The sequence below is a fragment of the Choloepus didactylus genome, chromosome 14 (genome assembly GCF_015220235.1).
Source record: "Choloepus didactylus isolate mChoDid1 chromosome 14, mChoDid1.pri, whole genome shotgun sequence".
NCBI classification, from domain to species: Eukaryota; Metazoa; Chordata; class Mammalia; order Pilosa; family Megalonychidae; genus Choloepus; species Choloepus didactylus.
Genome location: NC_051320.1, coordinates 45,401,300 through 45,425,082, shown reverse-complemented (window position 1 = coordinate 45,425,082; position 23,783 = coordinate 45,401,300). Strand labels below are relative to the sequence as shown.

Sequence of the window (23,783 nt, the reverse complement as noted above, 5' to 3'; positions counted from 1 at the left end):
TTTCACATAAGATACACCCATACAATGGTGCTAAAAAGAATGAAATAGAGTGATTATTGATATCCATAAAACCACTGTCTACATTAATCAAATTAATATAATACTGTTACTATCATAACCCAACCTTTTACCTGACTTTGTTCAAACACCAAAGAATAATGGAGATGTCACACACACACACACACACACACACAGAGAGAGAGAGAGAGAGAGAGAGAGAGAGAGAGAGAGAGAGAGAATAGTTATCATATGGTTCTACCCTTCATCAGCTTTCCTCTTCCATCTGGAAAGTAAAACCTCTCCAGGTGTGTTATTTTACAATAATACTCAAGAATAAGACTATTCCTTGACTAGGAGAATTTGGGGGAAAATGAGCGTCTGTTTTGAGCATCCAATTTCTGTGTCTCCCACCACCTGCTGCTTTCCTGCACGCCAAAACTCCTGCCCAGCTATCTTTCCTAGGAGGAGAGGAGAAAACTGGAAGGGAGGGGAAGAAGGCTGTGCGAGCAAGAGGCGGAGAGTGAGGAATGGGAGGCAGGCGGAGGCGTGGCCCGGCTTGGGGCCGTGGGAATAAATACCGAGAACTGGGTGCGGAGTGTGGAGAGAGAACTCCGGAGGAACGGCTGGGCTGAGCAGCACCGAGGACAGCGCCCGGCAGAGTCCGCGCCCTGGTCTTGCTTGGCTTCCAAAACTCACACTCAAGCTTAGGTTCTCGCTCACCCCACACTCGCACGGACACGCTCGCACACACATACTCACACAGAAAGACAGACACCTCGCTTTAAGATGGCAGAATACCACCTGCAATCATCCCTGATCACAGCCTCACAGTTTTTCGAGATCTGGCTCCATTTCGACGCTGACGGTGATTATCTTTTCTTTACCTGTTTCAAGACCCGTTTCCATGCCCCTCCCCACCCCTTCCCCTCTCTTGATCCTCCTGATCCCACTATCCTTAGTTTCTTTTCTCTTCTCCCCCTTCCTCCTAATCTCATCTCCCCGGCTATACGGCGAACCATCAACCTGAAAGTTTATATTGCTTAAATGTAATTCCCAAACCTTAAACTTTTGTCCCTTCAGGAACGGTAAAAGTAGAAAGGGGGACAGAGAGAGCTGGGATTGGGGAACCCTGCTCCCCCCCCCCAAGTTTATGGATGGGCTCAGCACCTCAACTATCTTCCTTTGCCCTCAGTAAATCTAAAGTTTGACATCCCCGGAAGGAAGCACTTCTCCGTCTTCACCCTTTACTGGTTAATCCCGAGTTTCACAAATGTCCAGGCAAGAGTGAGCCTCTCAGTCACCAGAAAAAATAACTGTCCTGGAAAGTGATCAGGGTAAAAACTTGGCACGAGATGTCTGACACCTGGGTGCCTCTTTGTTTTTGAAGGAAGTGGTTACCTGGAAGGAAAGGAGCTGCAGAACTTGATCCAGGAGCTCCAGCAGGCGCGGAAGAAGGCTGGACTGGTAGGATCAAGTTCAAAACGGAGGAAAGACTTTCGACCCTAAAACAAGTTTTCTTGCGTTTTCATAAAGGGCCAGCGGTGTCAAGAGGTTCCCCGGCAATGTAAAGGTTTATTGACTGAGATAGGGGAGAAAGAGTGCGTTTCCAAATTCCCGGGGAGGTCGAGGCTTGGGGGGTGGGGGGTGGGGCGGAGAGGGAGGAAGGAGAAGGATGGGAGAATAAGATTTCCTAAAGAGAAAAACCTTAGGGTCTGAAACCGGAGTTTTAAAAATATATATTCCATGTTTGTAACTGCTTAAATACATCTTAAAATGAAAGAGTGGGTGTGTGAAATCCTTTAGCAGATCACCACCTCTATTGAGCTCGGTTAGGTAATTTTTAACTTCTCTTTTACCTTGTGAGAAGTAAGAGGGTAGAAATACATTTCTGCCCCTTGGTGGTCAGGAAACAGATCTGCAGATTATGGCTCTCTATTCCACTGCCAATAATTGTTGTGGTGATGATGTGGTTGAGGAGATGTAATACCCTATCTTGACATCCTTCACTGGGGAAAGTTAGACAACTTGCAACATAATAGTGAGCAAGAATTTATCAAGAAAAGATCTTTGTTTCTGTTGAGAGGGAGATACCCAAACGTTAGAAGTTAAAAAGTAAAACACTTTTAAGAATTTCGTATTTTTTTTAAAAAGCAAAGAGTTGCTCTGATGGGAAAAAACTGTGTATGTGTTTTTTAAAGCTGTATTTGTGATATAAGACATTAGTTAGTTAAACAAATGACTATTCTTATTAATTATGAATTACTTCCTTTTGGCATAAATTAACCTAAGAAAAGATACTATCAGCATAAAAATAAAATATGCCTGGCTTTTAAACATGGATGAGATGGCTGTATGGGGAAAATAGGTTAAGAATTTTATTAATCTATTGGGGTTTATGTAAGACTTCTTTCCAGAAGGCAGTGTTGGATTTGGGCTAGTTATGTGTTAATGGTCTTTGGCCTTTCTAACTAGGATAACAGATTTTACATTATATATACACTATACATTATAAATTATATATTATATATACATTATATAATCATAAAAGGAAAATGTGGGGTATATGAAAAGCTTTAGCAGATCAAAACTGCTAGCTTTGAGCTATATATTAAAGTTACATATATATATGTATACATATATATTTACTTTTTGTTCTGCCTGAATTGAAAATTGTGATACATATCTCTGTATAATATATTCAAAAGAATCCCAGAGGGCTCTAAATGTATTCTAATGCATTACAAAACCATCTTTGCTAAAACATTGACCAAATTGATTTAAAACCAGATAGTGCTCTAGGGATTGTTTTACCCAGATTTGATAATATGTATATCTAAAAATATAATAGAATGGGATCAAACAAAATAGAAAATATTTCATATTCTTTTTTTCTCTTCACACCTCCCCACACACACATCTTATATATTACTCTGTAAATAAATCCATGCAATACTATCAATTATAACTCTATGTATCTTTGGTTAATACAACAAAAGCAACTCTCTTTCTCATTTAAAAAGATATATTTTGTTGGAAAAGTCTTATTTTCCATAAAATTTAGTATTTAAATCTTGGAAAAAGCTTCCAGTAGCCAAATGATTATTGTTTTCTACAAATAATTTTAATATTGAGATTTATTTTCATCTTAGAAATTCAAATACACAGGGCTTATAGAAATTTTTTCACATTTTCCTTTTCTTCCTCCCATTTTAATATTTATACCTTTTTTATAAACAATGTCTGCAAGCTGGAGTTTTAAAGAGTTTAGAGGTTGTTTTTTCTGTTGCCTATGTTCCAATGTTGGAATACTTGAAGCTTCAATTGTTAGTTTATAATCCAATAGTACTAACCTTGAGTACAGTTAAAGGATTGTATAAAGTTGGTTAATACCTTGATTCTTGAGTGTTTTCCTGATTATGATTACAGGCTTTGGATAATTAAAATCTAAATCAATATTTGATTTGAGAGGTTCATGCACCAGAAGTATATTTCACTATACTACCAACCCCATTACATTAAACCTACTTTCATATATTTTTTCCCTTTTTTTTAGAACAGAAAGGTTGACCCTATAAACCAAGCTTCTTTACATCTCCTGCCAAATGATAACAGATTTCACTGTTGTACTGTTGCATTTGGAAAAACTGGCTTCTCATATTAATAACAGGAAGTTTCAAAATGTTTACTAATATTAAATATAAGAGAAGATAATATTAATGAAATAAAACAATCCAATAGATTTTCAAAACTACTCTTTTACACTAACCATGGTATTAAGTTTTTAAATTTGCATTCATTTTTATGAAGCTTTAAATTATTATTATATATTTTGTTCAGTTTAAAACATAGATTTTGACATAATTGTCACCCAGAAAGTTCACAACTAAATGTAAAGTCTGTTAATTAAACTAGTGGTATCATACAATCCTACTCCAAATGTATGAAGGAATGTTTTGTGTTTTGTTTACCTTAAAGTAACTATACAAATCATAGGGACTGAGTTGCACCATTGCCATTGCGTGGACACTTCCATTTTCCAACTATCGTTCTTGCAGGGCAAATTTAATAAATGAAAACTGCAATTTATCCAAAGTAGATGAGTTTTCTTAAAGACTACATTATAATTAAATTGCTTTGCTACTATTTGTTATTTTAATTCCACTAGATATTGATATTGAATAAAAAAGGATATTGTAATACTAGTAGTAATGATATTTAGCCTCAATATATCCCTAGAGCAAGCCCGTGTAGCAAATATTACCACCTTTTTCCTAGTTATGATGAAAACCGAGACCTTATTTTCCCAAGGATGCAGAGTAGGACATTAGAAAGGGCTGACCTATTTTAAACAGGCTTCAGTTAAGGCAACAGGGCTATTCTAGATGGGCTAGTTGGAAACCCAAGAGTAAAATTCAACTTCATGAATGTTAGTTCTACGTTCAGATCACCAGTTTACAGTTAATAGCCCTTTTCATATAGTCAATATGTGAACAGGTTATATAAGCAATAGAACAGATTGAAGAAAACAAGCCAAAAGAGGAGAAAATATTAATTCTGTCATTCAAACATGCCTAATTACACTAAAATACATGGGCGAGAGAACATCATCTTGGAAAAAATGGAAACAAGGCAATACTAGAAAACTACTCTCTAAGTTACTCTTGGTAGTAAAGATATTAAGCATATGTATTCAGTGGCCCAAAATAAGGTCATTGATATTGTTTGTATCTGATGAAAGTACAATTGATTTAGTCACTTTATTATCCGGTGCATTTTTCTGATATTTAATTTTTTAACTTATTTAATAAATGAAGTCTTTTCCAGACTAGAAACATTCTTTGCTTACAAAGTGGGTCACTGTTCAACATTCACATTTTTCACTTGTCCGAACTGAAAACACGTATTATTAACTTCCATGGATAAAACATTATGGTAAAATAAGGAAACTGCTGTAGGACAAGACAGTACAGCAATATAAAAGAAACATTACTAAAGAAAGCAAGGTTTAAAGTACATTAACAGTGATCATTATATTTAAATTCATAACCAGAATAATTTTGACTATATTTTCAAAGGATAGCACAATCTCAAAACCAATAATAGAAGATATATCATAGTGACTGATTCAGAAATGATAAGCATAACTCTTTCATTTGAAATCAGTAAAAACTGTGCATCAGTTAAGTCTTTAATTTTTGTTAGAATAGTTACTCAATATGCTTAATTCTAAGTGGTTTTAATTCCGATTTTTTTGCAAACATTTACAACACCATTACAGGCATATTGGGAATTTTTGAAATAAACTTCTTACCTGCTTTGATATAATTTTAGGAATTATCACCTGAAATGAAAACATTTGTGGATCAGTATGGGCAGAGAGATGACGGAAAAATTGGAATTGTAGAGGTAAGGAACCTATGCATTTTCTGAAATGTAATTTTAATAAATGAGCTTCATTTTATAGTTGTATCCAACTCAAACATGATATATATGGCAAGATCCTTTCATAGGGGCTTATTTTCCCTAAATAACATCATCTTCTATTCAGAAATTCAAAATAAAAAATGTTTAGAAATGAAAGAGACCTAAGCATTTGCCTAATCCGGAACCTAAATTTAATACCTTAGGAAATTGAGACCCAGAGAAGTGAAATGATTTGCCTCTGGTCAGGTAGCTGTTTGCTGGCACAGGTGCTGTTAGAAGCCTGGGTCCCCAACTTCTGGATGAGTGTTCATTCATTACATGACCCAGCCCCACTTCAAAAATATACCAGACAGGTACGCGGTTAATTGTTATTTCTTATTGTTTAACAGCATAGACTTTTCTGTTAAAATATAAAATGAAATAAATATGGCCATACATGGACAAGGTCATAGCAAAAATCTGCAGCTTGGTTTCCAAAATTCTATTTTAGTTTAGTAGTTGGCCTTACTAAAAACACAAGAATTAAAGTGAGTGAGAGTTTCTGGTAAGTTATAGTATAGATTTCTTTCGAGTATCAAAAGTTAGAACTGTGGATGTCAAATCTAATTTTTGACAATGACTTTTTCTATTGAGGACAACTTTCTTTGGTCTATGACTCATGGAAGCAAAACTTTGCTTATGCATCTATTCTCTTATTGCATTCTCAGATTTGTGAAAGTTGTTGCTTCCTTACTTCTCTTTTTCCAAAGTCAGGTGTCTCAACTACTCTATGTCTGCAACTTACTTTAAAAACTGAAGGGAAATCTTTGTCCAAAATAATAAGGTAATATTTTTAAATATGCCAAATCACAAGATAATTACATTCTTATTATAGTGTTCTCAGTGTATTATATTGTGAAGTATTCTGGCTGTCAACAACATTTAGTCACAAATTACTTTGGATTCAGAGAACTAACCTAGTTTTTCAAATAATCAACCTTACAGGACACCTGCAATGCCTATGTAAAATAAACTTATTTTTTAAAAGCTACTACAAATAGTTAAGGGAACACATACTATTATTATCCTTGTAATTAACTTTTTTCCCTGGAGTATCCAATTTTCCCTTCACCTATGTGTAACTCATTACTATATACATAGATAAATTAATAGTAATGGGACTTACAGACTGATATAGAGGTCATCTAATTAAGACATGAAATTATCAAGGATAAGAAAATAATATTAAAATGAACATAAATGAAATGAGGTAAATCTAATTATTCAAAACTATTTGGAAAATCTGAAATCAGTGAAATTATAGATGTGGCTATTTTAGGCTTTGACATACTTTATAATCTTAGTAGAAGAAAAAGCCTGTCATCTCACATTTAACATATTTTCACCTTAAAAGGTTCCAATGGGCTAAGCCTCCAGTAGGCTTCCAAAAGGCTTAGAAGGCTTCCAATAGGCTTTATATGTTAATAAACATCGAATAAAATACTTAATTATTCTAAGTACTGAACTTATTCCACTTAATTTCTAAAGTGATATTAGGTTGTGCAGCTACATGGATTTTTTATTTTTAAAAGGACAAGATGGATGAATATGTTTTGAATCCAGGTTTTCCTATATTTGGTATGATGTAGTCATTTCTGAATGATTATTTATAAACAGATTCAAGGTCCAATTTGAATGAAAAGCTAGGGATCACTTAGCAGATGCATTGTCTTGGAAGTCTGATGAAAGAAATTTCCCCCGAAGTTTGAGAAGAGAATCTGTCATAAGAAAGTAAAGGTTTTCTGTGTGAAGAAGGATAAAGGTTGATAACAGTAGATGAAGGAGTTAATGAAGCGTGAAATGAAGAACTGAGGGACTTTTATAGCAATAACAATGAGAAAAAGGATTTTCACTTGTATGACATCATACAATTTACAAAATGATTTCAAGCACATTATCTCATTTGATCCTCATAATAACAAAATAAAATGTCTAAATATAAAATGAGGATATATTTTATAGAAGAAGAAATTGGGGCTTCAAGAGAATCAGAACGTTAGAAAAAAATAAGAAATAAATAGTGGAACAGTCAGAATCCAACTATGTTCCTCTAAACAACTCTGCCTTTATTTTTAAATATCAAATAGTGTGCACATGTTCTGCATTAAAAGAAAAGATTTTCAAGCTTTAGTTGGTTGATTCCTTATTATAAGGGTTTAAGCTTAGTTGAGTTACATAGTAACTAGTATCTAGAAGTTATTTGGCCAAAGCACTTGAAACATGATTTGGGAAGAACTTTTCAGATAAGCTGAAGCACAAAGAGTTTAGAGGGTGAGAAGTGAGACACAAGAATTGACGATTCCAGACACAGAACTCTGTGAAAATTAGCCAAAATTCCTCATTTTAATGATGTAGAAACTGAAACCCAGAAAAGTTGAAAGATTTGGTCAAGGTCCTACTGGAAGGGGACCTTGGCCAAACCTATATACAAACCTAGATCTGGCTCTAATTCCAGAGCTCCTTTCACTAACCTGAGTTTTCAGCCAGCAGGGGGGAAATGAGTTGGAGAGGTGAGAATTAGAGAATAGCAGAACAGGGGAAAGATTGCTGTGGTAGTTCAAATGTGTGTTGATTCAATCTAGGGTGGTTATGCAGGAGTGAAGAGGAAGAGAAAGAAGGAGAGGTTCTGAACACTATTGGAAAAAAGAAATGGAAAGTTACAGATTGAGTACAGAAAATGGAGAAAGGAGAAATGCCTCAATTTATGTGCCCCAGAAGAAGTTGTATTAAAGGAAGTTTGTCCTACTTTTCACAACTTAACATATATCATTTGCTTAGAAATCCTTTTTTATAATATTGGACATAAATACAGCTGTCCCAGCCAGATATGAAGGAATGGAAGCCCCCATGATTTCCAAAATTTATAATGACCTACAGAATCATAACAAACATACCATAACTTGGGTGTTCAAAGAGGAAAGAGGTTGGATTTGCCTATATGTTATGCCCACTTAGTACAGGGTACACATGGGTTCACTTAAATCCTATCAAAGTAAATCAAATGATAATCATGCAGTCTGATTTTCTGATGGAGCAGAAAAAAGTGATTAAAATATCAAAATATGTTGTTAAACTATCAGAAAATATAGTGATTAGTTTTTAAAGTACTGGTCTGAAGAAGTTGACTGACATTTTCCAACAATATGCATTTTTTACCCAGAAACATGTATCAAGGAGCATTATGTACAGATGTGCTTTCTTCTGAATTTTGTAATTTTACGTCTTTAAATAGAGTGAAATTTACACAAATACAGTTCAATAATATATTGCTAATGTGAATTCAAAACAGAAGCACACAAATTCTGAAATAATACCATGACAGTCAAAAATACTCTAAATTCATTCAGCCTAATAGCTCTATTGCAGAGAAGATCTATTAAAATAATATTTAAAATAATTAAAGATGAAGACTGAATGCTTTGGCTGGTTATAGAATTTTCATCTCTGGTGCTCATATTAAGTTTAGATATCTCCCTTACCTGGATGCCAAATCTGTAAGCTTTTACCTGATCCACTGAGCAATGTGGAACCTATGGTCCTCTCCATTTTTAGTTTTTCTATTTGACCAAATCATTGCATCCACTGAAAAATAGATCTAAAAGCTACTTTAGCAATGCTCCAAGGGAAGCAGGCACTTCTCTATCATTCCCCTCTTCCACAGTGAGATCTGAGCCTTTGAGTTTAGCCGTGGTGAATGTAACTTTCCATGGTAGACTACTTTTTCACCTCACAATTTGGAGAAATGACTAACAGTGAAATCTGATTAAAGACTGCTCTGGATAGAGATTTTTAAAGGTTTGTTGGTGAAACTTTTTTGATGGAAGATTTTAATGGAGGGTGATGAAGGAAGGTTTTTGAGACGAAGGTCTCAAAAACATGAAAGTCAGACTATCTGACTTCAAATCTGGCTCAAACTACAAGCGATGTGATAGCAGATCATCTGTCCTCTCTAAGCCTCTATTTCCTCAGCTGTGCATAGACATGGCAATGTATTAACTTCACAAGGTTGCTATGAGTATTAACATCAAATGAGATAATACATATCAAGAAAATAAATCAACCCTGGTACACTGTAAAATCTCAATAAATATATTTGCTATTATAATTAAAAATAACTCAAGGAAAACCTACACCATTCTTTTGAATGTCATGTTTTTCCACTTATGTAATTTTTCAAGTTCAAATTATTAAACTCAAATAACCTTAAATTTATATGAGAAGGTTATTTCCCTTATTGAACAGGAAAAAAGTTTCTCTGATTCTCAAACAAAAAAAATTAAATACTTTGCTAATATGTTTTGAAGGAGGTTGACATGCACCATGATAGTCTACAAAAGTTAGAAATTATGCCTTATGTCTACTTTGAATACCTATCTCAGCCATTTATATCTCTAGTAAAGTTGCCCTTCACTGGTACCCTCCTCATTCTTGTATTTAGGCTTATCATTCTGTCTCTGCTTTGAAGTTTGTTTATCCATCTGCCTCTCTGTATTGTTCTTACTAGCAGTGATTGTGAATTCCCAGCACCCAGCGCAGTACCTAGTGTTGAGTAGGTTCTGAAACACAGCCCAGGGACCCATAGCAGGAGAATTCAACCTATTCCAAAACAAGGCAAGGGATCCATATTATGCCCCAAAACAGAAAAGAGATGTAAAGATGACCCCTATCATGGGCTGAGTTTCCTGGCAAGTAGATTCTAAGTTGAAGATTAGCATGAGGAGGTTTATTAGGAAATGTTCTTGGAATATATACCTGTTGAAGGGAAGGGAAGGGAGCAGGACAGGGCAAAAGGAGAAGCTGGACTGTGACTGGGATGATCCTTCATAGATGTCCTAACTTTTGAGATAAAAAATAAAGGCTGGTCCTTTATATTCTCAGATGGGGCAGTTGTTGGATGTAGCCTCCTTGGAAACACAGCTCTCTTTAGCCCAGGCAATCCTCCAAAGGGAGATGACAGCTAAGGGCTATCTGCCAGCAATACTCCCAGTAACTGAAGGGAGCTCTGGGTGGCATATTACAGTGCCCACCCCAACCACTATCCACAAATAGTAATTTAGTAATAAATTATTTGAATAGTCTCCTAAGGAACTTCCACTTCTTTATACCTTATGCTGACTCTGGACAAATAGTCAATTGCCTTCATTCTTTGGTTCAAAATTTAGTGAAAATGTTGCAGGCACTGTGCAAAAAAAAACAGTAAATGTAAATAAGATACAGACCCCTAGTACATCTAAACCAGTAGGGGAGACAGAAAAGTAGAAAGTTTTGCTTGCCTACTTCCAACGACAAGTAACCAGTTTTCATCCATAGAGCCATGAGGGAGTCTCCTTGTGATCACATCTATCTGACTTCCACTCATCTCCTTGATAGTCTTTACTATCTTCTCCAACACATCAAAAAGTTCTGGGAATTCATGAAAGAACAGGCAGGCAGTCCAAGGACTAAGAAATCACCAATAAACGTGGAACAGGCATATTGGATAATTCTATGGAGAGTAGTGACTTAGCAAATCTTAGAATAAAGCAGTTCTACTTAACTCTATTAAAGACATTTGGCACTTTGCATGCATGGCATTAGACTCTTCAGCTGGGGAGTACTATGTGCAACTCTGAAACTTGAATATTGAATCTTATGCATTTGATGGATGGATCAACATAAAACACAGGACCACCACATTGTGAAAAGTATCTTAAAATAGATGATTTATTTATGTTTACTATAGCCACATCCTTTTATAAATTGTTGGTTTGTCTTAACAATAATTTTTGCATGGTTAAGACACTTCTAATGTCTGTAAAATAGTATGGTGTGGTTTAACATTAACAGTTCAATGAAATAAAAACAGACTGAATATGTTGCACATAGATACAATCTGTATTTTTGATAAGAATAAAACCAAGTGAGACCAGAATGGTACAAGCAAAGAAATATACATTTGCACTAGACATTAATAGCAATTTTACCATCTCCATACATGACATTCTGGGGACCTCTGAGCTTTTTGTGAGTTCTATGAACTAAAAATTGTGCAACAGAAAAGGTCAAAATTTCCCTAATTTTACATTTGGTCATTGTTTTCTAGCATCCTCAAATGAAAAATATAAGCCTTGAATTGCACTGAATTGAATTATGTCTGATGTATAGAATTCTATAATTCAAGAATTCAAGGATCACAGAAGTGTATCCTGAGCTTAATATCATGGTTCAAATGCATGCTTGCACACACACACACATGCAGTGCAGTGATGTAAATGTGTTTAAAGATCAAAAGTTGATCACAATAAAAAAACATTTACTGGCAAACCCTAAATCCCTATTTTCACATTCTGGAAATATTGTCATCTAACCATACTAGTTATATTTATTTCCAAATACCTAAGTAAATGCTCTCTGACTGAATCATTCTAAACATCCTAATAAGATGTCGGAACCTTTCACTTCACCTCACTTTCATATATACACCCTATAAAATGAATAGTTCTAACTTGAGATATCATTTCAAATATCAAGCAATGAGATAAGTTAAAGGACATTTTATAAAGGCATAAGGAAGATAAGATTGCTTGTATCTAAGGGAGAATGATATCTTTTATATTAAACTGCAAATGTTTTTAATGGACCTCAAAGGATGAAATTCTAAAAAAAAAAAAAATGTAGGAACAAGAATCTTTCCTGTAATTTGGTATAACTTTTAGAACTTGTACTTACATTTAGAGTTGATCTAAGACCACAGACTCTTGACCTAAAATCCAGGGATAAGGTTCCATATCTGCACTTTAGGGGATTAAACAAAGTCTGGAAATCAGATGCAATGTAGTGTGTATACATACATTCCTTAGTGGTGAAGATGCATTGAGCTCAACCAGTTCTCAAAGGAGTTTTGCACCCAACACATATAAGAAGCACTGGCTTCTATTTCAACTCCTTATTTTTAGGGATGGAGTACTGAAGTCCAGAAATGGCTGAGGGAGTTGCAGGGGATCACAGCTAATTAGCAGCTGAGCCAGAAATAGAACCCACGTCTGCAGTAGAGCCATCAATCCACCTCCCTGACTCCCTCCCTTCCTGCACTGTAATAGATAGATTATATTAGTTTTAAAATGGGATCTGGAGCCCATTTTTTTCCTTAAAAAAAAAAAAAAGTAGCGTTGAAGTTATGAAATAAGATCTAAGGGGAAATGCCATTGGACCAGGAAAGCAGAGATCAAAAAATAAACCCAAGCCATGGATTCAAAAAGTGGAAGTTCTTTTACCAGAAACCAACTCTTTGAGTACTGATTTTTTCCCATTACTGTTAAAATCCCCACTGTTCATTGTGAATTGTCTCTTTTGCCTCTCCTTCCATTACCTTAGATTTATCTTTGGTGTATATTCCCTTGCATTTCTTAGAAGGTATTCCCCTAGGGCTTGGGAATGCACTTTTTTTTCCTTCCTTCCTTTCCCCTACATTTTCTTTTTTTTTTTTCACATAATTTCCTCTTGTCTCACATGGAATGTACAGCTCCAAAGTGTGCCATTCTATGTAATGACTCCCCAGGCTCTGTGAGGAGCATAACCTGATCTGTTGCACAGAGAACAGGTGTGAGTTCAAGCCAATTCGATGGATCTGCTTATAAGCAGCCAGGAAGTGGTCAAACTGGTCCTGCCTGAGCACACAGCTGCTGCAGCCAGCTTGCTGATGAGAAACAAGCACCCAAGGGCATGCAAAAGCACTCAAAAATATGATGCCACTTGCTAGGAACCAAGTACCAGGAAGGGAAACTTGACTCTTTTTCCTCTCCTGGTTTTCTAGGCAATGAATCTGCTCCTAGAAAACATGTTGAAGGAAAACCCAGTAGCAGGTAATGACAGAGACTTGCTTTCGAGCTCCTTTCAACCTTTTCTTTTTAAATCTTTTCCAGTTGGCACATGTATTACCCACAGAAGAGAACTTCCTGCTGCTCTTCCGATGCCAGCAGCTGAAGTCCTGTGAGGAATTCATGAAGGTACAAGAAAGCTCTGTCACTGGGTGACATCTTCAGAAAACTGCTTTAAGTATGAAAATTATTTGTGGTGTTTTTTAATGTATTTGGTTTTCCTTACCCAAAATTGCTTTCAGACATGGAGAAAATATGATACTGATCACAGTGGCTTCATAGAAACTGAGGAGCTTAAGGTAAGCAAATGAAAACTTGTGGTAACTTTTCTTCTTTCAAATACAGCCATGAATTGCTAAGGGCTTTAAAGCTTTTTTAAAAACCTCCCACAAAAGAAACTAATGTTGAGTAATGGCACATTGTCACCCACTCTTCCACCCAGATCAAAAAAGAGACTTCAAGTACTTCTTGAAATTCTGTTCAGCAATGCAAGGAATTAGCATTTTCTGTGGTATACAAAAATTGTTATTTAAGACAGCTACATAGATAAATGACAGAAAGCTCTAACTATACATTCAGCTTGCCAAGCCATAACTTTTCATTGAATCTGAAACTGTTCTCTGTAAATTAAACAACTATATAGATTTTTCTTCCTAAAGAAAGACAAAGAAGACTTTAATGAATACATACTAAATGCCAAGTACTTTACATGCATTATCTTAATATTCATGTCAGTCCTAGGAGATTGGTATTATCCCAGTGAGGAAAAAGGTTGAGTGATGTGATATACCACAAATCACACAGAAACGAGACATGGGGCTTCAATTTTTAAACCCATATTTGTCTGTCTTCGAGGCCCCTACAACCCACTGCCTCTTAAGAACAATGACAAAATCTTAGTATAACCAAACATCTATAAAATTGCAACTTTGAAAATGAATTTATCAATTCATGTCTCACAGACGTACAGAGGAGGTGGTAGGGAAGAGGAGGAGCATAAAAAGCAAAGGAAAAGAGATGTGAAATCACGTTTTACCTCTGGGCAAATCTCTAATAGCATCCAGCCTGATTTTTTTCATTTTTTTCCTCTCAGATTTATTGGGAAGCTCAAGTAAGATGATACACATGGAAGATTTTGTAAAATGCAAGGCATAAAGTCATATTAACTCAATAACTTACTACTCTTTCAGAAATATGGGAGCCTCATTCTCTCTTCTCAGACCAACCAGACACTTCTCCACCTGGAAGACCCTATTTTCTCTATTTTCAGAACACAGAGTGTCTAAAAGGGAAGGGAATATTTATTGAGTACTGACTAGGTGACCGGCATGGTACCAGGTGCTTGAAATATATTTTAACATTTAATCCTCACAAAAAAGTTGCAAGGCAGGTATTATCATTTCCATTACACAGAGAAGCTGAAGTTCTCTTCAAGATTACATGGATTCCTAGGAAAAGAACCTAGATTTGGACCTAGAACATCTGATAATACTAATACTGGGGCTTTTTTTCCACAACACACATTTTCAAACTTCATTCATTGAGAGCTACGTCTTCTGCTGTGTGAGGAAATACGAATATCAAACACAGTTTCCTAGTCATAGTTCGACATGATTTGAGTCACATACAATTTTAGAAATGGAAATGGAATATTTGCACCATTGTAAAATTATAGATACACATTCTACTGCAGCTCTTTAAAATGTAAACATTTTTAAATTCGGTTTTATTGAGATATATTCACATACTATACAATCATCCATGGTGTACAATCAGCTGTTCACAGTACCATCTTATAGTTGTGCATTCTTCACTCCATTCTATTTTTGAACATTTTCCTTATACCAGAAAGAATCAGAATCAGAATAAAAAATAAAATTAAAAAAACACCCAAATCATCCCCCCCACCCTATTTTTCATTTAGTTTTTGTCCCCATTTTTCTACTCATCCATCCATACACTGGATAAAGGGAGTGTGATCCACAAGGTTTTCACAATCACACTGTCACCCCTTGTAATCTACATTGTTATACAATCATCTTCAAGAGTCAAGGCTACTGGGTTGGAGTTTGGTAGTTTCAGGTATTTACTTCTAACTATTCCAATAAAAATGTAAACATTTTTAATATGAAATCACTCATTACAATGCCTTTCACAAACCTGCAGTTCAGCAACCCACTGCCCACAAGGTGACAGTTTAGCTATTGTGTTTTAATTCTATTGAACAAAAAAAATTTTTTAAGTATTTTCAAGTTCACAATGAAAACCTTAGCTCATTTCCAATACTGACCTCGACATATTCTAAAGGGCTCCTTCTTCGTTCTACATTTTATTCTCAGAAAGAGATTCTAAATAGAAGTCCTCCTCCCTAGGGAATTTTGAAGATAAGTTGGCATGCTTTTTTAATGGATCTTTCAAGAAAGCTAATTTTAAGATCCATAATAGAGTAAAATATCACTTGCTCCCAGACACGACTTTGAATCTGAGAGTCCCAAGGTTTCTCCCAGGCTATTTTTGTGACCACCATTTTGGTCTCTGATGAGGCTTTTTAACCCAATTAATCTCTGACAAAAGCCTCACAAGGTTCAAAAATAAAATTCACCCCCAGAAAATTCCTTTGACTTTTCTGTGCTTAATGTTGGATTTGAAGTGGAATGTTTGAAGTGAAAATAAATTTATGAAACTAAGAAAAAGGTCTCCATCCTTAAAAAGAGTAAAATCAAATCCAGCCCTATAGAACTGTATATTTGTGAGGGATTAAACCACCACAAAACCAAAGAAACCCAATTCTTCAACAATATCTGGGCACAGTATCTGCTCAGTTTTCCATAACTGCCTCAACTCATTTTTTTAAAAAATAAGAGCTCTAAGTGAAAATCACTAGAGAAAATGAAAGACTATTACATGCTTAAGTACTTACACTGTCATTTATATGGCAAGCCTTTGTAAAGCTTTTATTTGATTTATTTCTCAGTTAAAAAAATTAAACTTACTCCTTCGCTTCAACTGTCAAATTAATAACCATCTTTTTTCATCCTTCCCACATTAATTTCTATTTTAATATGATTTATATATTCTTAAAGGAGTAGATGACATCATCTGTGGCCACTTGTTTTAATTTAAACATTCTGTCCAAGCATTCCAACCAACATGCTGCGGACCATGATAGGCCTAAAATCAAACTAACTGGTCCTCTTGTGAAACAAGCTTACACTGGCAATTAAATGATGTGGAAATACAGCTTGCAAAGGCATTTGAAAGTAGAGATAGCCACATAAATACCTATGAAGATTTCCTTGTGTAGAAATTCATCTATTGGATGAACTGATTCAAAAGGTTTTTATTCATATTTGTACACAACGCTCAACCCAGATATTCCTTTCAGCGATATAATAAAGCACACAGTGTAGCACTGACTATGATCAATCAGTCTCAGTATCTGGCAGGTATCATACCTGTCTAAGGCAATCTCATTGCTAGAATGAAAGAGGACCATATGGTTTAATCTCACTTATAAGATCCTCTCCTCCCTCCCTTCTACCTCAAGAGAGACTTTTACATTCTTGGGACATTCAATTTCAAGGTATGTTAAAGTGGAAACAGACTGAAAATATATTACTGATGAAATTTATTTCAGTGCTTTTGTCTTAACAGAACTTTCTGAAGGACCTGCTAGAAAAAGCAAACAAGACTGTTGATGATGCAAAATTAGCCGAGTATACAGACCTAATGGTAAGACTGATCTTAAAAAGATTATAGCCAAGAGCTTATGAAATATTACTGTTCTTGCTAATTCCTAAGGCTACACAGGATTTAATAAATAAACCATGATGTGAGCATCACATAGACATAGGTATGATTTCATTTGTAAAATGAAATATTTAAGGATGCTTACACCAGTCAAATTGACACTGAATGCTGCAGACATCTGCTGCAAGGCTCAACATGTAAGAATTTTCTTTCTCATGGAGCTTGGTAAATTTAATCTATCAAAAGATGATTTGTTTTTCTTACAAAACCAGTGTAATTAGATCATGAAAAAATAATTTATTTTAGATGTCTGGATCAATTTTCATCTTGGCTTAGGAATTCATAGATTTTGTTAGAGTTAAGAGAAATTCTAGATACTTTTTGAGCAAGATAAAATGGGTATTTCCTCCTTCTTTCCTTTGATTCTCGTTATTCTACAGTAGCGTGTTAACACTGTGGGTGAGGAAATTCAAATCTACCTTGAGCCTGATTATATGGTAAATAATATAATCAAGATCTATTGCAAAATATTGATAACAGAGCCAAGAAAACTGATTTACACACAGGCACTTAATGTGTCAGGAATGAACAAATAAATTAAGGAGGGTCTACATGAAATAATCCAATGTACAGTTCATTCATTTTGAGTAGGTGATGTTTGCTCATTTTTACTCATTACATTTACATTTCAAAACTTCAGACAAAGTTTTAAATAATCCAGATTGGCGTGTGTGTGTGTATGTGTGTGTGTGTGTGTGTGTGCGTGTGTGTGTGTGTGTGTGTGTGTGTGTGTGTAAGTACCATGAAGGTATAGTGAATTCTTATGCCATGGATTTAAATAAATAACCCCACAAAAAAAATGGCTTTATACTATAAAAGCTGCTATGCTGTATTAGATTGATGGAGTAGATTTCTTAATTAACCTGAGAAACAATGTTATAAAGGGTTTGATTATATTTGATGTATCTGAAGCTTACCTCCAGCCTCTCAGCCTACTCTATCTGGGGAGAAAAAAAAAAATTAGAACCTTCCTATTGCATTCACTATACAGTGATATTTATTACAAAATGAAACTCATCTTTAGTCTCCAAACAATCAAAAGGTTTTCATTGTAAGGAAGGGTAGTCTTTAACTTCTCATTACATTTACATTTATCATAACAGTATCCAAATGGGCTGCATTTCTCGCTGTGTCACAATGGGCAGATCTAAGCTGAGTAACTTTTAAGATAACAGACAATAACCTACATTTATTAATTTTGTTTTGTTCCAATTTTAAGGGATATCTATTTAAAGTAAAGACTCCTTTCCAGGTAAAAATTTGAAGCAGGCTTTAATTTAAAATCACTCAGATGGGAGTTTTCCCCCTGTTGGATTGGCCTGGCATAGCTGATTAAATGTCATAAACCAGTTCAAATCCAGGAAGCAAATTAATCAAGAACTAATTAAAATTTGAACAAATATTTGGGGAAATATTTCCCTGTGGGCACTAAACTCCATGATCTAGTTGTCCAGTATCTTGTTAGACACTGTCATATTAGAACTTACATTCAATAAATTATAAAAGGTTGTGCCAGTGCAGAAATCTGCCTCTTAGAAAGGATTCTTAGAATATCTTAAACCATAAAACACCCTTCCTTTTCTCTCTAAAGAGACCTCACTAAACCTATTTCCTATTTCTAGTATGACCCTGATCACTCACCTATCTTTAAAAACAAAATAATGATACTTTTCCATATACTCAGAATTCATATTTAGTTTATATATTTTATATACTTTAATTTTTTTATATAGAATTCATATTTAGTTTACATATTTTATATACTTCAATATTTTTATATATAACATCTTAGCACTAGTGGCTACTTTCTAAAAACATGAATGCTTCTCAAATTCAAGTATTTGTGTCTGGGCGTGTTGGTGTATTAAGTGTAGGTGTAACAGGGGAGGTAAGGAGCATTATTGAATATCTAATACCTCATGGAAAATAAGGCAAATCAAAATGACTCAAAAATTCTACGTTCTAAAGATTTGTTTATGGACATGACTATTACTTCTGTTTGTACTCTCTCATGCTCTAAAGGGGGGAAACAAATCAAGTATTTATTTTCATATCACTGTTTGGAGAGATTCATATCACTGTTTGGAGGTGCTGAATACTACCAGGAATACTGACACATCTTGACACCATACACACATATTTGCAAGAATAATAAACAGTGATCTTCTAAAAGCCTAGCTAAGAACATCATTACTCTATTAGACTATTCTACATTGTTCTGATAAACCAACTGACAGAAGTTACAGAATTGCAGACTCACATTGACAGTTAACAAAAAATACTAGGTTCTAGAATTTTGCTGTTTATATAAGAACTTGTTAATTCAAGCTGCTTTGCTTTGAGTTTTCTTCTTCTTCATGCAATAAATCATTCTTCAATGGCTAGAATAATGACATTCTGTCTTTCAGCTGAAATTATTTGACTCAAATAATGATGGGAAGCTGGAATTAACTGAGATGGCCAGGTGAGTTTAGGAACTATGCAAATATTACTATAATAAGCTGATCCTTGTGAAAAAATTAAACTATTACTAAAATGTTTTTCTCTCCAAAGGTTACTACCAGTACAGGAGAATTTTCTTCTTAAATTTCAGGTATTTAACATTTTCTCTGCCATAAATAATATTTTCCTTGAAAAGTTAGAATGTGGGATATTTGCCAAGGGAAACACGCTGAAATATAATAGGATTTAGAATTTGACCTTTACTCCCATCTCTCTTTTAGGGAATCAAAATGTGTGGAAAAGAGTTCAATAAGGCTTTTGAGTTATATGATCAGGTAAAAATTTGTTCTTATCTGTAATTTAATTCTTGAGAATAATTTGAAAATATTCACTATGGAAAAAGAACACACAAACTCAAGGTTCACATATTAAAAGAAACAGAATATTAAAACTACACAACCAATTAATTCTTTTACATAGGAAACCTATCATGGTATAGCCCAAATCAGACACACCTTGATACAAATCCCACACTACCATTTATCTGCTGTGAGGTTTTGAACAAGATACAAAAACTCTCTGTGCAGCAGTTTCCTCATTGGTAGAATAATAGGGAGCAATAATAATATCCATTTTGCAGGGTGGATGAGGATTAAGATAGATGAAAAATGCCCAGCAGAACAGGAGCACTCATTCATTGCTGGTGAGAATGTAAAATGCTGCAGCCACTGTGGAAGACAGTTTGGCAATTCCTCAGAAAGTTCGGAATCACCATATGACCTGGCAATCCCTCTATTAGGTATGCCCAAAAAGAACTGAAAGCAGGGATTCAAACAGATGTATCTGCACACCAATGTTCATAGCAGCATTATTCACAGTTGAAGAAAGATGGAAGCAACTCAAGTGTCCATCAATGAATGAATGCATAAATAAAATATGATATATACACACATTGGAGTAGTGCTCAATAAAAGGGAATGAAGTTCTCATACATGCAACAACATGGATGAACCTTGAAGACATCATGTTGAGTGAAATAAACCAGATGCAAAAGGACAAACATTGTATGATCTTGCTAATTTTAAACAATTAGAATAAGCAAACTCATAGAATCAGGAGCTAGAATATAGGTTACCAGGGGAGGGGATGGGGATAAAGAATAGGAAGTTGAGGCTTAAAATGTACAGGGTTCCTATTTGGAATGACAAATGTTTTGTTAACGGACGGTGGTGATGGTAGCACAACATTGTGTATGCAATTCACAGCACTGAAATATTTATCTGAATATGATTAAAAGGGGAAATATTAGATTGTATATATAGTAACAGAATAAAAAATGTTTTAAAAATCCATTTTTTAATTCACTATAAAAGCAGTGAATCCTAAGGTAAACCATGGACTATAGTTAATAGTACAATTATAAAAATGTGCTATCATCAATTGTAACAAATGTTCTACACCAATGCAGGGTGTTGGTGGTTGGGCAGGGTATGCGACTCCTGTATTTTATGCTTGATTGTTCTATAAACCCATAACTTCTCTAAAAAAGAAAAAAAGAATTAAAAAAATATATATATACACGTACATGCTCCCCCATTATATGGTAACATCATATGTGTAAGAAAACACTGTTTTATGTTGCTTGTTCAGGTCCTTTGTTTCTTTTAATTTCACTGCCCCTAGATCAAATCAGTCTTCAGAGGACTCTTTTACTGCTCTGGCACCACCTGGTGTGGCCCTGAGCCAGTCACATCTCTTCCCTGGGTCTCAGTGACCTCAATTGTCATGTGAACATATTTTAGGACTTAACAGGAGGCAATATATTGTTAACATAAAATGAAATATTAAATGTGAAAGTACTTTGAAAAATTCAAGGTATTTTACAAAATGTAAGATGTTAACTGAGACAACTCATTTCTATTTTGGAACTCTGGAGAAGCTAAAAATCATAAGGTTCTGAGATAAGAGGTTAGAATATCTGCTAAATATGCAGTTGGGAAATTTTCTGAGACTTTCAATCATTTCTGTTTTATTCTACTCCCCATTATTGTGGTTGGAGTTGGTTGTATACTGTTTTCTTTCTCTTCCCCCAGGATGGCAATGGATACATAGATGAAAATGAACTGGATGCTTTACTGAAGGATCTGTGTGAGAAGAATAAGCAGGTAATTTAGTTACTGTGACACTTACTACTTAAGTAGACTTTATAGATCCATCCAAAAGCAACCGTCACAACCATTTTGGAAATCTGCTTTAAAAATCTGTAGAGGAACATAGGTAGATTTCAATTCTTAACTCAATTTGCTACTGGCCTAAATCAGTGTAACTGTGATGAATAAGTTTAAAAAAAAAAAACAATTTTAGGATTACTCATATTTGTATAATTTAACCCAAGTCATGTGGATTGATGTAACAAGCCATTTTCATCTCACATTTTATCACTTGACAGTAGCTAATGTCCATAGTAAACTGGATAACAGTGCTATGTCTGTTCTATACAGGATCTGGATATTAATAATATCCCAACATACAAGAAGAGCATAATGGCTTTGTCAGATGGAGGAAAGCTGTACCGAACAGATCTTGCTCTTATTCTCTGTGCTGGTGACAACTAGAGTTGAGTGACCATGACCACTTACTAGCGATACATTGTATCTAAAAAATAACTGTGCACTATACAGGAGTAGGAAGTATTTTCTTTTATATCTGTAAATTTAACAGCATATAGATTATTATCCAGGATGTGTGGCACATTCTTTTCAGCTAGTTTCTATACTGTTTGTAATGTACAGTTTTTGTAACTATATGATTGATAAGGAGAATGTCTATGCTTAGGCCAATCCATACATCCAGTTAAAAATAAATAACCTAATGCAATCTTGCTTTCATAAGTACAGTTGGTCAAGATTTCCCCCAAAATTCCACCAGGATTAATCTCCAAATTTCCAGTCCCTGATGCATAAATACATATTTGTTACTGAATAGGAGAATTATACACAACAGGCCAAGCATTCTTACTGTAGACAATCATAGAACTATTCCACAAAATATTTCTAACCTATGTTTCCGATTATTAGGAGGAATGTGCTTTTGCATCTAAAATACTCACCAAAATATCAATAAATAGTTCATTGTGGCTCTATAAAGTTAACAGTCTCACTAGAGAAGATTTAGTTTACTAATCAACATGTCTACTGCTTGAATTCATACCAAGCTATTGGTTCAAGTTGATTTGGTTACAAGGGAAGGAAGCACAGATTTGACATATAGATCTGTCTTGATTCTCTATCTGTATTTCCAACAAGCGTCCTGTCAGAAAGTACAACCTTAATCCATTTTCTAAACTGTTTTCACATGTTGCAGGCTATAATTATTGTAGTCAAATGCTGTTTTTACATCATATTCTGTGCAATCTATAATTAAATTTAATATACTAAGTGTCCTGGTGTCTAGTTTGTATACTTCCTGGATTTTCTTTCTAAATAGAACTGTTCATTTCCACCAAGGGTATGTGCTGCCTTTGAAAATATTTTTTTCTAGCTATAACTCTATTTTTTATTACATATTGAATTTTAATGTAAAATTCATAGCATCCTGATTGTTGAATGTTATATCATAAATACTTTTGTGTAGTCTGTGGAATCTATATTTCATATTGAGATCAGCATTGAAAATAGTTCTATTTCTATCTGCAAATAATTTTAAATGAGTTGAAAATAGCATCTGGAGAAAATGCTAATGTAATCATTTATCTTATTTAGCAAAGGAGATTCAAAAGCATTTTATCCAAGTCCAGGTTTCACATATTTGTAGCTTGAATGTCCTATACTGGTTATAGTGGACATAGACTGGTGGGTGCTTTCTGATTCTTTGACTGTGAACCAAGAAACCATGAGAGATGTGTCCATGTGAAATCTGTAAAGTTACCACCAAAGAGCCAATAGTGGTTCTGGGATTAGCCTGAATGTCCCCAAAGTCTATAAATTCAACACAGATTTTCTCAGTTCACAGAAATAACAAAGCAAACAACAACAAAAAATGTGAGCTATCTCTTTTCCCAAGAATGAAAAGAAGAGAGGGCTGCCAAGAAATAACATTTACAAATGATGTAAGTAAGTGGTAGATAGGCTTTGCCTCTAGTGTGTAAATGGAAGCAGTGACCTTAGATGGAATTTAACTACTAAGAAAAAATAAAGAGGAAAATAATCTTAA

The 23,783-nt window shown here is 34.7% G+C and overlaps 1 protein-coding gene across 1 annotated transcript; it reads left to right on the top strand.

Moving 5' to 3' along the window:
• The first annotated feature begins 591 nt into the window (after nt 1–591).
• On the top strand, nt 592–23,783 carry CALB1 (calbindin 1). Its single transcript, XM_037802692.1, has 11 exons — nt 592–865; nt 1,388–1,464; nt 5,332–5,406; nt 13,365–13,448; nt 13,562–13,618; nt 16,974–17,051; nt 19,538–19,593; nt 19,683–19,722; nt 19,853–19,906; nt 21,665–21,736; nt 22,073–23,783. The coding sequence occupies exons 1-11, from the start codon at nt 787–789 to the stop codon at nt 22,184–22,186; spliced, it is 786 nt and encodes a 261-aa protein (XP_037658620.1). The 5' UTR covers nt 592–786; the 3' UTR covers nt 22,187–23,783.